This window comes from Anarhichas minor, unplaced genomic scaffold (assembly GCF_050575085.1).
Source record: "Anarhichas minor isolate MPS153535 unplaced genomic scaffold, ASM5057508v1 ptg000014l, whole genome shotgun sequence".
NCBI lineage: Eukaryota > Metazoa > Chordata > Actinopteri > Perciformes > Anarhichadidae > Anarhichas > Anarhichas minor.
The window spans coordinates 12,947,044-12,962,026 of NW_027466460.1; the positions used below are offsets into that span (position 1 = coordinate 12,947,044).

Here is a 14,983-nt window from a genome sequence, read left to right on the forward strand (position 1 = left end):
ACACAATAGAAAACTAAGTCGAGATTTGGGTTTCAAACTTGAATTTTTACTTTAATTGCAATATAAATTACATTAATTTCGATCTGTAGAGAAAAATGCATCTGCAATAAGTTAACTGAAGGAAGGTCCATGAGCTACTACCCTGATCTGAAGTCCATCCAGAGTTACACAGCTGAATGCAAACAGACCAACAGAGGCTCAAGTAGAGAGAGGAAGGAGTGCTGTTAGAGAGCAGAGCTGCTTCTCTTGTCCTTGTTGTGAGGCTTGTATCTCCTCGCTGCTGCTCTCTGGTTTCTTTGGGTCGCTGTGAGTCCATCTGCAGCTTCTGTGTTCAGCTCTTCAGTGTCCGTCTCAGACTGCAGCTCCGCCTGATCGTCCTCAGCGCTTTGAGCCGGCATGTCTTTCAGCCACTGCTGGTAGAAACCACGGAACCCATCGATTTGGAGCAGGTAGTTGTTTCTGGACTTGTACTGGGATTGATGGAAGGGATGGAAGGGAGGAAGGATACGGGGGAGGAGAGGGGCAAATCAATAAAATATGAATGAATCAATAAAACATTTATATAAAGTATGACTTTAATCATAGTCTGCTGATGTTTTTGACCACTTACGTGCAGAGGAATAAGCTCATAAGTTCAACGTTTGTATATTTACACATCCAGTAAGATACAGAGCATCATTTAGAGTCGTGTCTCTGGACACCTGGCAAGTCAGATATGAATTCTTCTCCTTTAACTCCTGAAATATCTGGCTCTTTAGCAGCTAAATGCTCCATTATATTCACCACCTTGTAGCCAACTGTGTTGTGTTTATCAGAGCATTCTTCGCTGAAAGCAACTGCCTGCTGGGGCTGAAAACAGGGCTAATGAGAGTGGAGTCTGACAGCCTGAAAAACAAAACAATAGGCTGAAAGATGCTAAAACACTCTGCAGAGCGTAGATATTATCTACTTTGGTGGAGAGGCGTTACCCCTGATGAGAAGAGTCTTTATGTTCTTTGGCTGCGATCAGAATCTGCACCTACACATCCACACAGACATGTTTTCATGCTCAGGTTTGTACCGACTAGTCGTACGTGTGCTTACCTGGTTATAGTTGGGAGGGTACTGTGAGGCAAACTCCAGCTGTCTGATGATGACCTCATTAGGCCACACACTCATGGTGCTCATGCTTTTCAGCATTGTTTTTAGGTAAACAAAATCCAGTCTTCGAGTTGCTCGGCCAATCAGAGCAGAGAACACCTTGACGTTAGGCCTGAGTCCCGCCTCCTGCAATAAAACGCATGTAAAGATGAAGAAAGAAATAAGTCAAAATGTTGGTCTTCTACTAGTACTACTACTACGATGACTCTTAATACGATTACTGCTGACGTTAGTATTTCATATGACAATGTTACAGTTCATCTCTTAGTGCAAGTAATAATCAGCACTTTTATTTTGTTAAACCGTCTATGTTCTCTGTGTGATTTTTTTCTGTCCTTAATTCTACAAATACAACGCGAGTCCTCAATTTAACATCTATTCTGTTAGGATGAGAGCTTCATCACCTCCATGTCTTTCAGCAGCTGCAGCCCGTCCTGCTGCCGCTCACAGCCCAACGCCAGACTTCCAAATGTCTGCACGTCCACGTTCACGTGGCGCTGTCGCATCACACTCAACACAGCCTGGACAGAGAAAGACGTGCATCAAAAATATGCACTCACACTTTACAAGCGTCGGAAGTAACAAGTCCAATATTTCTCACAGAAGATTAGAAGTGAAAATACTAAAGGAAAGTGAAAGTACTGTGTGTGTGTGTGTACCTTTGCCTCCTCCAGGTCACCCGCTCTGGCTGCTCTGCGAATCGCAGTGTTGAAGAACGCGACGTCTAGCTTCACTTTGTGCAGCTTGGAAACCTTCAGCAGCGTCTGCAGAGACTGGTATCCCGGCTCCATGGTGTCGGCCAGCAGGGTCACCGTTTTGATGTCCGGGCTGAGTCCGTTAGCTGCCATCTTCTCCAGGAATCCTCCAGCTCCTCCGATGAGGGCGAGCCTATCTGACGCTCCATCCACGGTGCCGAGGGAGACCACACCCCCCCTCTTACCCTCAAAAAGGTCCAGCAGGTTAGGGGCTGTAGAATCACCTGCCACGTCAACGGGCAGTGAGGCGGTTTCTATTTGTCTGACTGGCACCAAATGGGCTGAGTCTTTAATGGGGGACTCCTCCTCACTGCCTCTGCTGTCCCGCTGACTGTCATTGTGTGGGTCAGGTTGGATAAACAACTGCCTCTCCAGGAGGTCAATGTCTATTACATCTTTGCGTCCAGACTCTGACTTTACACGGGACACACGTTCCCTCTCGTACTTCCGGTCGGGCCTCAGCAGCACGCCACTGGCCAGGGCGGGATCGCCAATCCCACAATCTCTGGCAGTTCGCAAGAGCAGGTTATAGTTCTTTGAGTCTGGATGAATCCCGGACCTCAGCATCTGGCGCCACACCTGAAACAAAAAACAAAGAGGTACGGCGCATATTGACAAGTTGAGTCTAACACATCTGTACACCACAAACCTCAAAACAGGAGCAGAGAGAGATTGTGAATATGGTTTCACAGAGAAAAGAGGAAACACGGAGAGAAAATGCTGCAAAGTGATTAAGCATGTTTCTCTCACGATTGTCAACTTTCACAGAAGATCTCAGAGTAAATCGTCATTTTCCTCTCAATCATATTAGGTACCGATGTGAGGTGGCTCTAAATCACGCATCTACCTGTAAAGCCAGTCTGAATCCAGTTTGTTTGTCCTTCAAACAGCCCATCAGCAGGTAGTGAAACGTCTCCTGAGTTACAGCATGGCCGTTCTGCAGCATCTCCTGCAAACATACATAGACTCATAAAGAAATCCAACAATTCGGTGATTAAACCCTCCACACACACACACACACACAAATGTCGTACCCTGAGCGTGTGAATACAGGCCTGCAGGTGGTTGGTGATGGCGTGCGTCTTGAGGAGGGCGTGGTACGTGATGGTGCTGAGTGGGTAGTTTTTGCGACGGAGCTCTTGCTCCAACTTCAACGCTTGCTGGAGACCGGCTTGTTTGGATGGCGACTCGGCGCAGGCGTTGAACAGCGCGGTGTAGGTGGCATCTGTGGCCTCTAGACCTCGCTTCTTCATCTGGAAGACACGCACACATTGTTACCTGACTGGACTGTGTTTGTGTCAAGGAATGTACATCTTCTATCATTATATTCTACAGCACTTTGGTCTACTTAGGTTGTTTTTAAAATGTGCTTTATCAATAAACTTGATTTCACTAACATGTCAAATGATCCAATCAAAGCCCTGAGGAAGATTTAAACATGAACATAGCGTATGAATAAAATGTCCTTACATCATTGTAGAGTCTGAAGGCCTTCTTCAGTTGTCCAGCTCGACCACAGCCTCCGATCAGCACAGTGAAGTTGTACTCCTCAGGCTGCAGCCTCTCTCCCTCCAGCATGTCTCTGGTGAACACGTCCAAAGCCTCCTGCAGCTGTGAGAGGACACATCATGTTTAATACACAGAAGGAGGTGAGAGGACAGAGAGACAGACCAATGGACTCACCTTGTTGTCTTTGATCAGCTTCTTGCACTGTAAGAAGTACCAGTACGGTGTGTTGCTCCTCCCGGGCCTCTTGCGGGGTTTCACCGGGTCCTCATCCTCGTCTCGGTGCCGCAGGTCCTGGATGTATGGGCTGGTTTTCCTGAATGTCCTCCTGGAGGACATGTCGGTGGAAAAGGAACCGAAGTTCTCCCGGTCTGGTGGGTCGTTTCCAGCTGGGGCTGAAGGGGAGTCCAGAGGGTCTGCATCCCCACGGGAAGCAGCCGATAGGGACACCGATCTGGCGGATAGCAGCTGCCAGGGAGTCGGTGTGAGGACGAGCCCGGAGGACCGATATCGTGACACATCTTGTGTCAGATTCAGGGTCCCGGTTGAGTTTTTAACCGTTGAAAACAGGGACAATTTAGCTACAGGGGCCGAGACTTTCCTGCCGTTTCGCGCGCACAAACAGGCGACGGACGTTAACATATTTAGCAATTTTAATCTAACATCAGCTAACTACAAGCTAATCAAATTTACAACGCTAGTTTTAGGGTAGCTGCATAGCTTCTGTCATGTTGCGCGCACGATGTTTCAATGACAAAAAAACTACACAAGACCTGAATAATAGATATCGAGCAAGAACTTTAAAGCGGCCTGTTTGGCTCTTTGGTCCTTGAAATCAATCCCCACTGAGTTCAAACATATGACTGTTTATTTCTGAGGTATATTAATTGTTGATAAAACGTAATCTACTCTTAATAGGACGTCCAACTCTGATCGACTTTATCGGGGATAGATTCGTAGGCCTGTGCCGTTGACTTTACGTCCCTGCATGTAAATCTACGCCACTCCCCCCGAAGCTGGTCATAAAGTTGACTTTTGCGTCTCTTCCTGGGATACAATGAGGTGAAGACGGTGAGCCAGACCACATAAGATTATTTAAAGAGCGGTTTGATTTATTTTAGAAAGAGACACAGTGGTCAGGGTGGACACAGGCTTCCTGGATACAAGTTTTAATCCGCGTTACAGCAGTGGACGAGAGACACGCAGCTGCTTCCCCAGCGTCCATGGTAAAATAAATTGTTTCATAACAAGTCTCCGCACACATTTTAATATTATGCGACTCATTACACGCTGATGATATGCAGAAATGATTATGAAGTGTACATTTCTATGTTAAGAAAAACTCAAATCTATGTTATCATTATGTAATTCTGACATCAAATGCAAGTCATTAAATTGATCTATTTGCTTGGTTCATGATCTGTGGACATCTTTATTTCTTCATCAGTTGAGTTAGTCATATATGTTTGAGGCTGTAAAGGAATAACTTTATTGTTGTAAATACTGGAATAATATTCAAATATTAAATCCTGAGATAGCCATGCTCAGGACTCCTTTATACAGTTGGATTTTGAGTCAGTATCTCTAACATAACTGTTTCAGGCAAAAAGGGAGTTCAACAAAAATAGAATTAAGGGAGCAATATACAAATATTGATGTTGCTACCAGCTGAATTTCAGTGCAGGAGAAGAACGCATATTTCCTCATACAAACCCTGCAAGTACTATTTTTATCTTAACTTAACAGCAGTTAAGTTACTGATCATACTGAAGTTACTGACCACCTTAAACCCTGTAGGATAGATCAATACAATACTTTGGTGAAACTGTTCATGGCAGTTTGAGGTTGAAGTTTTGTTGCAGTTACATGATGTTTCCTTGAGTACTTTGAGACTGTATAAAAACCTTGAGTGTGTATAGAAATACACAACCTTCTCACCGTTTTTACTGGGATTACAGATAAATGGATGAGGACAAATGTTCAGTCCTCATATTTACTTTCCTCAATAAAATGTGTTTTAACGTCACAGTTTTGGACAATTTTCTGTATTCCACCAGAGTATTGGAGCGCAAAAATAATACTAATACTGATTTATTCAGGAAATCTCTGTACAAGATCAGCAAGTTCCTTCCTGTCCTGTGTCTAACACCCCGCCTGCTCCAGGTACACAGCACACCCACTATACAAATGTACCAGCAGCCCACACCCACATGGCTGAACTTTGTTCCATAAAAAACATGTTAGTGTTATCATTTCATCTGATGTTCATGGCTTTATTATTGTATATGAGTCATTTAGTAGAAATCTTCCATATTATGTAATACATTGGTGTTGGAAAATATCCCTAAAAGTGTGTTGATGATTTTAGCTCTACATATTAACACCTTCTGTGTTTTGAAGACACTTTTCCTCAGAGATAATGTACTTCTAAAGCAGTATTTATAAAATGAGACTCTGAATTTGTGGTGTGTGTGTGTGTGTGTGTGTGTGTTGTGAGGCAGACGATTCACTGAGAGATGATCCTCAGACCAGAGCAGACTTCATAAAATGTGAGTCTTTTTTTATCTAAAAAAACAGACCGCAAAACAAACGGATAACTGTGATGTGCCGTGGAAACAGGTTACTCTTTAGGATATGTATTGAACATGCAGTTGAGCTAAGAAGCCAAGAATGGTCCTTGTTGCACTAATTTTAGAATGAAATGGACATATATGACATATAAGCTGTTTTCCCTTGTTTCCAGTCTTCCAGTCTGGCTTCATATTTATAGGACAAACATGAGAGTGGTATCAATCTTCTCATTTAATCTGATGTACCTCTCTGCAAGAAAGCAAACTAGCCTATTTCCCAAAATGTCAAATTATTCCTTCAAACACACTCAGAGCAATTCTTTAAATCATCCCAGTTAAGAGTTCTGATATATTCCTGAAATCAAACACAGTCGCACATTATATTCAGGTGTGTAAAGGAAAGACTCATCAGTGTTTTGTTCGTCAACCCACGTCTTCCTCTCCTCTCACAGATTACTGTCCCCTCACCCTGGACCCAAACACAGCGTACAGAGAGATGGTTCTGTCTGAGGGGAACAGAAAGGTGGAGCTCACAGATTTAGTCCAGGAGTACCCTCAACACCCGGACAGGTTCTCTCACCTCTACCAGGTGCTGTGTAAAGAGGGTCTGTCTGGGCGCTGCTACTGGGAGGTGGAGTTCGAAGGGTCAGTTGAAATAGCGGTGGCGTACAAAGATCTCGGCAGATCGGACTATTATGCCGAGTGTGCGTTCGGCTGCAACGACAAATCCTGGAGTTTAGACATAAACGAAAACAGCAAGTGTTTCAGACACGAGGATGAGGAGACTGCGGTGCCGGAGCCTCGGTCCTCCAGAGTCGGCGTGTACCTCGATCATAAGGCCGGTAGTCTGACCTACTACTGCGTCTGTGACACGACGCTGCAGCTGCTGCACCGAGAAGAAACCACTTTCACAAAGCCGCTCTACCCCGGGCTGTGGGTCACAGGCTCCGCCCAGCTGTGTGACCTGGAGTAGAGGTCCAGCCAAAAAGCGTCATGTGATGCAGGGCCAATCGCGTGTGGATAAAACGCGATGCAGCCCTAAGTGCCGGTGCCCCTTTTTGTTTTTCCGCCTCTGCCCCTCAGACAGTCCAAGTCCGCCACTGCACGTTAGCAACTTTGGCTCCACTGGTGACTGTGTTAATGCTGGGTTGATTTAAACAAATCACAATAATAATGCGTCTTTAAAGAATGATTTTCATTTTATATTTCCAGTGCTATGCTAGCGGCAGGGCTCCAATGTCAGTGCCAATGTAGCTTTGGGTAACACCACAAACAACAGCAGATATGTTGTGATAATTAAAAAGAATTACATAAACAGGCAAATGGTACACGGACAACACTTACGAATCATTTCAATGGAGTTTATTACAACATCATTTGATTCAGATCTTCTGTACAAATGATCTGAACAAATACATCCCTTCATTTATATTTTTGGCACTTATTTTCAAAGTAACAGACCGGTGTAGTAATGGACATTATTTATGACAGAGGCCTAACTTGAGGCCCCCCAACGGCAACAAATGTGAAAAGTCCTGAAACAATAAACTCCCTACCAACAGATTGCCCTTTGAAGACCATCATTACTTTGTCATGTAAATAAAAACAATCATGGATGATGATGATGATGATGATGATGATGATGGTGGTTGTAGAGCAGCCTGAAACCGTTGTTGGTGAAATCACTGTGCAGATGACAATCAGTCTTTCAATAAGTGAATTTTATTTCCTGCAGAATAAAATCGGTCTGAGCAGCTGTTGAGCAGCTGTTGAGCACCAATCACACTGAAGCTTTCTGGTGACGTCACAATGGCGATAGATGTGGTGGTTGGGCCACGTGGCTCTGGAACAAAGTAATCCTGTCCAGCAGTGTTAGTGGGATGTCTCTGATGACTGAGGGCAGGTCTTCATGGTGTAGTGGATAGATGACCACGCTCAGAGCCGAGCGATCGATTGAAAATCTAACGGAGAGAGGGAGCACAAGAAAAGGTGAAAAGGTGAATGTGAGACTTCTTTAGCCATTTAATGAGATAGTTCCTAAAACATAGTCAGTAGATGGCGGTCGGCATGCCCCCAGTTTGTAGAAACAGACCGGAGTACAATAAAATAATGTGCTTCTGTGGACGGGGGCACTTATGGATAAGTACCTCGTACGACTCCGCTTCAAAAAAAATCCAAACTATCACATAAGTGTTTGATTTGTCGTCACACAAAAAAAAAAAGCACCGACCTGTCCAGCAGAACTTTCTGCAGTGTGCGACAAGCCACTAAGGTGCCACCCATGAACATGTGGCACATGATGACGTGGCAGCATCGCTCCATGAAGGTTTCTGCGGCCGACGGGTCAAAGGTACCGCTGCGTGAGATAAGGCAGAGACGCTGCAGACGGGAGCAGCAGGACAGAGCCTCAAAGAATGACGCGCTGGCATTCAGGTAGGGCTGCTCCAACCTGAAACACACACACACACACACACACACACACACACACACACACACACACACACACACACACACACACACACACACACACACACACACACACAGTTCAATATAGATTAAAAAAACAGCACGTTGAGTAAACGTGAACTCTTTCCATTAAATGTGTGAAGACTAACTGATGTACTGCCCTGTACTTTCTAGTGAATGGACGGAACAACCTTAGATGAAAACAAACAACTCCTAATTGGACATATAATAATAATAATAATGAGTGTAGTGTCTGATGGTTAGTGTTTAGTATTACAGTAAAAGAAGGGTACACAAAGACATCTTCTAACCTGAGTTCCCGTAGCTGCGTGCACTGTTTAAGTGTGTCCAGCAAGGCAGGGGTGTAGTTCATGGTTTTTAGTGATCCCATGTTGGCAAGGGACAATACCTGTAGGTCTCTGCACTGCCTGGTCAGCTGTACCAGCCCTGTCCCCCTGAGGACCCCAGGGAGCCCAGCCAGAGTCAGAAGATGTAATCGAGGCAAAGCCTCAAGTGCCGCCAAGTGTGCGTCGCCAACTCCTCGTGCCCACGCACACATGCCGCGGGGCTCCACACTGGCGCGAGTGCAAGGCTCAAGCCGAGGCAGTGCGGAGACAAAACCTGGACCAATGAGCTCTAAGGTCTCTAAAAAAGGGCAGCCAGCTAAGAGCAGAGCGAGCCCTGAAGTGCTGTCCCCCGACAGAGAAGACTCTGAATCGGGCTTGTAATTCTGGATCCCCAGACGTGGAGTCTTCTTTAGCCCCAGGAACAACGGAGAGGGAGACGTGTTGTCTGTGGTGATTTGATGTGTGTTTAAGCCGTCTGACAGAGCGCAGGCAGGCAGAGTGAGGGAGCGCAGGTGTGCGAGTTTGGCCAAGCTGGCACACAGGTGTGTTTCTCCACCTAGCCCAGGTGAGCTTTCATGATGATAGTGCGTGTGCATGAGGTTCAGTTGTTTAATGTTGGAACAGCCGACTGCCAACCGGCTCATTGTCGCAGGAATCAGCTGATCCTCCACACTCCTGCACTCTGAGTACAGGACCTTGTTGATCCCGCTGAGGTTCAGGCTAGTCAGCTGTGTGGTGTCTCTGACTCCTCCCTCCAGCAACGACTGGAACACCTGCGGCCACAGCGCTGGGCAGCGGCTGAAGCTCAGGTGCTTCGGACTGTTTCCCTCCAGGGCTCGCTTTAGGGACAAGGAATCGAGCCAGGACCGAGGCAGCTGCAGGGCCTCCAGGTCCCCACGTTGACCCAGGCTCTGGGCCAGTGAGGGAGCAGCGGGCCAGTGAGCGGGGTTTGGGCCAGGAATGGACACCAGGAAAACTCTGAGACGCTTTGGCACATGAACGCTGAACACTGCCAGGTAGAGGAGGAGCAAGGTCTGGTTTACCTAAGGACATGAACACACAGATACACTTATTACAAACTACACAGTATTGAAGTGTGTACTGCAGATATATACGAGAACATAGTACGTGCACATGAAAACACAAATAAACTCACCTCTCCCGGAGCCAGCCTGGCAGTGAACTCCTCCAGCTGTTGGTAATGCGGCACACTGCTCTGACCCATCATTAACTGACAGCAAACACCGATACCCTCTCTGGTCACATCTGAGATGTCAAACTGCAGCATCAGCCTGCAGGGAACAAACGCAGACACACATTCAACAATGTAGCAGTGACATAGTAACACAAAGTCCTTAGACATAGCGACAAGAATGTGAATGCCAGTTCCATTAGCGTAGTGTCGCTAAACTCAACCAATGGACCAAATGCATTAAGATGGCTGATGTCTGGTCTGACATCACCAGACCAGAAATATGCTCTGAAGTGACAAGTAAATGGAAATTGGCATTTACAAATTGCGTTTCTGAAACAACTAACTTCAAGGTTTGATTGTGACACAAAGCACAAGCGGGTGAAGCATTGCACTTGTGCATTTTAGCCATGCTAGCTAGGGATGGCCATGTCGGTCAGCCCACCACTTTGGTCCAGAGATTGAAATATCTCAACAACTACTGGATGGATTTAAATTCCATTTTGTTGAAACATTCATGGTCCCCAGAGGATAGGTCCTACTGACTATGGTGACCCCCTGACTTTTCCACTGGCGCCACCTTGAGGTTGACTTTTGTAGCTCGTGGGGCTGTCATCAACTAAAGAAATTCTTAGTCTACTAGCAGGATTTTGTCGACTAATCAGCTAGTTGATTTAATCTACAGATCTGTAAAACTGAATTTCTCGACAAAGAATCACCACTAAATCTACCAGAAATAAATAATTCAGCATGAAAAAACTACTCGAGTAAGGCCCTAGTAGTTTGTAATGAAATGTCTCCAAAGCTATTGTATTGATTGCCATGAAATTGGGTACAGACATGTTCAGCTCATTGTGATCTTGTTGGCGATCCCTTTACTTTTCATCTAACACCAAAACCTTCATTTCTCGTGTGGAATCTCAGTAATCTTGACAGACTCTTACTTGCGGAGTTGGGCGCAACATGGCACCACACCGTAACTCGGTGTCAACAGTGTCTGCCTGAGCTCCGACAGGCGGCTCAGTGAATCCACCGCCTCGGAACTGAGCTGAGCAGAGTTGAAGCCCGGCGTCACATCAAAAGCGAGTGATCTGAGCAGAGAGAGGGAGGAGAGGAGACGGGAGAGACGCAGGGAAGTGAGGCGACAGCCGGTGACATCGAGGTGCGTCACTCCTCTGCAGCGAGCAAGAAGCTCCATTGTAGAGCCGGCCAGCCAGTAGCAACCATTCAGGCTGAGAGACTGCACGTGATTGGCCAACCGCTTTAATATGTGCCGAACCAATAGATCGTCAGCCTGGAGGAAACAAAGAACCCATTTTATTAAATCCATCTGCTACAATGCAACAAATACTCCACTGTGTGGATAAAGAAATGTTATTAAAATATACAGAAAGATCCACACACGTGCATTAGTTTGAAGATTAATAGAAAACGGAGATAGAAATCTTCACTATAACAATCTTGACACATGCCTTATCAGTTCAAAAGATGATAACCCTTTACCAGATACTCCTCCGACAGGCTGACGCTGGTGAGCAGGGTCTTGTCGTGGCACAGTGTGTGTAACTTGTGGCAGACGTTTGCCACGTTCCGCACCAGGTCACACACGGGAACATGGCGGAGGATGCACAGCAGGATCTCATCGGACAAATCGGACATTCCCACCGAGGTAGAGGACATCGTGTCCTCGTCGAATACAGCCTGAGACAGACGGCAAAACAGTGTCACGGTAAAGACCTTTTAGACCCTCCGTGTATTCAGTCCACCTCTGGGAAGAATCGCAATGATGGCCAAGATGCTGCAAATCCTTGTGGTATCAATTACCAATTCTTGGTGTTTTGTAGTTGAGGTCCAGCAAAGAGACCGAAGCTGTTATTAAGACAGTTTATGGCAATTTATCATTCATATTGTGGTAGCTCTCTATTGAATGTCTGGTTGTATTACGCTACTGTAGACAATGCTGCAAATCAATTAGTGGGAGTGCTTTATGACAACACTGTTTTATAAAATATAATTTTGCATCACTATTAGTTATTTGGGAGTTTTGAATTCGCTGGATTTGGCAAAATCAGACATTCCTATCTGGTTATTTTATTCCTACTTTTTTACATTTTATTATTTACCTCAACTGACTTTTGGTTAATACTTTAATATACGACAAAGATATGGATATTACAACATAAAATGACTGATGATGTATTAATAGTGCTCTGTCATACAGAGTTAACTTATTAACTAGTGTTATAGTTGAAGTATCAATAAGAGTATAGATATAGTTATATAAATAGATGTATAAATATGGTAGAATTTTGGATTAAAAGGTGATGTCATAACCAGCGACAAGACACATATTGTAGCAATGGTCGAAAGCGTTTATATCAGTCTCAGCCAACACGTCTTTGTGCTACACTGTCTCAGCGTGTTAGCCCAACTTGGTTGAACAACTTAGCAGGAATTTGGGTAGACCCTGGTTAGCTAACGTTAACGCTAAGTTAGGTCATCCCAGCGGTACTGTTAACTATTAATGGGTTCTCGAGGTTTTGTCGGTTTACCCACCTGTACAATTTGCCGGTCCATGTCCTCTGAAATACCTTTCAGGGTCCCACTCATGATCACCAGGGTTTTTTATTTTATATTGTAGATGTTCATCCAGCCGCCCAGCGCTTCATTTTCCGATGGACCACAGGCGGTGTTACCGGGTGTAACATCCATCCGCTGACAGGACGGATTACGTTTACTGCTGCACAATGACGGAAGTCTGTCAGTGACGGACACACTTCCTGTCGGTCCGAAAAAATAAAAAAATAAAATAAAAAATCAGAATTTAAAGAAATTATGTTTCCATTTCTGACAACATGAATTGAATTTAAAATTAGATTACCAAAGAATACCAGGAATAAATAATAAAACGTAGTAGTACTAAAATATAATTTAAAAAGAGGTATTTATAATACCTCAGGGTAAAATTACTCCACAACAAGTACACTTTTTAACTTTTTAAAGTATTAGCAGCAAAATATATCAAAAGTAAAATTATTAATTTGGCAGCAGAAGGACCTCTGTCAGTGTGGTATTAAATTATTGGATTATTGTGCATTTCTGTATAAGCAGCATTTAATGTTTTAGCTGGTCACAATTAAGATTACTTCTTTATATCGTGTTGGATAGTTTAATCTATAAAAACTCATCTATAATGCACCATACTTAATAAAATGAGTATATTTTATACTATGTAGAACCTTGATCTTCAAAGTGACTAGTAAATATAGTTGTGTGTGGTGTAAAAAGTACATGTTTTGCGTCTGAAATATAGGTGATTAGAAGTATAAAGTAATATGAAATGGAAATACTCGAATACTTGAGTAAATGTTAATTTCCACCACTGGATTCAATATATAGTATTTTTACATTCTCTATGGATAAACAGAAATACCTAAAATATTGCAAAGATTTGGGTATATTTTGTGGACATAAGTTCTTTAATTCTGACAGAGAATTGAGGAACTACAGACAAGTTATATATTCCTGTAACACTGTTATGCGCTATTATTATCCAAAGTGTTCCAACTAATATAAAAATGCATTAGCAGTTTGTTAAAAAAGTGTCTGTCAACAGTTAATTAATAATCAGTAAATACAGCTCAAACCATGAAATTCTGTTTTAATAAAATAGTTAGTGACCTCTTAATATTTCTATATTACAACTACATATGACTTGTCAGCAGTCCGTTCCACACAGTTAGATAATAATGAATACATGTGATGTATAATTACTTCTCATTAATTCCACATGGCATAATAAAACGTTTCATTGTGAAGTGATACAGAGAGGTGTTATACTCTTTTATGGGAACAGTGTGTAACATTTAGGGGGATTAATTGGCAGCAATGGAATACAATATTCATAAATATGTTTTAAAATGTGCATTCTCTCTACTGACCAGTAGGGGGCGGCGACTCTGGTTGCAAAATGAAGTCAGGTTCTATGGAAGTCTATGACAAAATGCATTTACCTCAGTAAACATGAGTTTATGGTCTCAATCGCTAGTTTCAAGTCGTCCTCAACACAGTATGATGTTCATTTAGTAAATTATAGTCCATTTATAGTAAAACAAACCATAAAGCGGAGTGTCCTTTAGGGCGGGCTTACTATGATTGACAGGTCGCTGTCGCTACCAGAGCTGTAACCAGAGTCATGTCACTCTCCATTCCAAAATTTGTCATTTCCAGTCATCGGTTGCAAAAGAAAACATTGTTTCCAAGATGGCGACAGCGCCATCGCCAAACTCTATGCTTCACAACGGGAGTCTACAAACCAATGGGTGACGTCACGATAACTACGTCCACTTATATACAGTCTATGCTTTACATGTTGCTCTATAAACTATATTTAGATGCATTTCAAATATAAATTCCTACTCAGTTCTAAAAACAAATTTAAATTCCATATACGTTTTTAAAAGAAATTATTTTGACATGTAGAAAGCAGAGTATTGATAAGAGTAGCTCCTAATTGTACTAAAATCCTAAAGGCCTTCATAATTCAACACGCTTGGAGAGGGAGTGAGCAGAGCAATCTGCTACACACCACTAGATGGCACCAAATCTTACACTGAGCCTTTAAGAACAATCCGCTTGCTTTGTCACTAAATAGTTTCCAATGTGGACAAGCTTCATGGATGGGCCAAAAGACTCGAATATTGTTCGTAACTATTCAGATTGTTTCGTTGCTGCGGTTTACTTTCCTCCCGATGCAAATTCAAAGATGCACTTCGGTTTTCTTTTGTAGTAAACTGGCAACTGCATGTTGTTGTGCAGCCTTGTGTTGTCTAATGGCAAGTCCTTGAATCCTTTGAGAGAATGCAGTGTGTAAATTTAGTCAGATTATACTTTGTAGAGAGCCTTTTGCCGTAGTAATTAAATGAGACTTCTAATTAATCCTTAGCTAGAACCATCACAGCAGATTTGACTGTTTCAGTAGTAAACCGGTTTTACCAACAGTAATAA

General features: G+C 43.6%; 3 protein-coding genes across 3 annotated transcripts; 1 reads left to right on the plus strand and 2 right to left on the minus strand.

Annotated features, from left to right (window-relative positions):
* Window positions 1-24: 24 nt before the first annotated feature.
* ptcd1 (pentatricopeptide repeat domain 1) lies at window positions 25-4,164 on the minus strand. Its single transcript, XM_076091553.1, has 8 exons — window positions 3,579-4,164; window positions 3,366-3,506; window positions 2,930-3,148; window positions 2,743-2,844; window positions 1,800-2,474; window positions 1,545-1,661; window positions 1,084-1,266; window positions 25-470 (listed from the first exon to the last, which is right to left on the minus strand). The coding sequence occupies exons 1-8, from the start codon at window positions 4,041-4,043 to the stop codon at window positions 225-227; spliced, it is 2,148 nt and encodes a 715-aa protein (XP_075947668.1). The 5' UTR covers window positions 4,044-4,164; the 3' UTR covers window positions 25-224.
* A 247-nt stretch (window positions 4,165-4,411) lies between these two features.
* Window positions 4,412-7,535, plus strand: LOC142949739 (stonustoxin subunit alpha-like). The gene is made up of 4 exons (XM_076091555.1): window positions 4,412-4,627; window positions 5,501-5,564; window positions 5,903-5,950; window positions 6,424-7,535. Exons 1-4 carry the CDS (start codon window positions 4,625-4,627, stop codon window positions 6,942-6,944), a joined length of 636 nt encoding a protein of 211 aa, XP_075947670.1. The 5' UTR covers window positions 4,412-4,624; the 3' UTR covers window positions 6,945-7,535.
* On the minus strand, window positions 7,319-12,729 carry fbxl18 (F-box and leucine-rich repeat protein 18). Its single transcript, XM_076091554.1, has 7 exons — window positions 12,533-12,729; window positions 11,480-11,677; window positions 10,921-11,270; window positions 9,941-10,076; window positions 8,749-9,827; window positions 8,202-8,420; window positions 7,319-7,932 (listed from the first exon to the last, which is right to left on the minus strand). Exons 1-7 carry the CDS (start codon window positions 12,584-12,586, stop codon window positions 7,776-7,778), a joined length of 2,193 nt encoding a protein of 730 aa, XP_075947669.1. The 5' UTR covers window positions 12,587-12,729; the 3' UTR covers window positions 7,319-7,775.
* Between the last annotated feature and the right edge of the window lie 2,254 nt (window positions 12,730-14,983).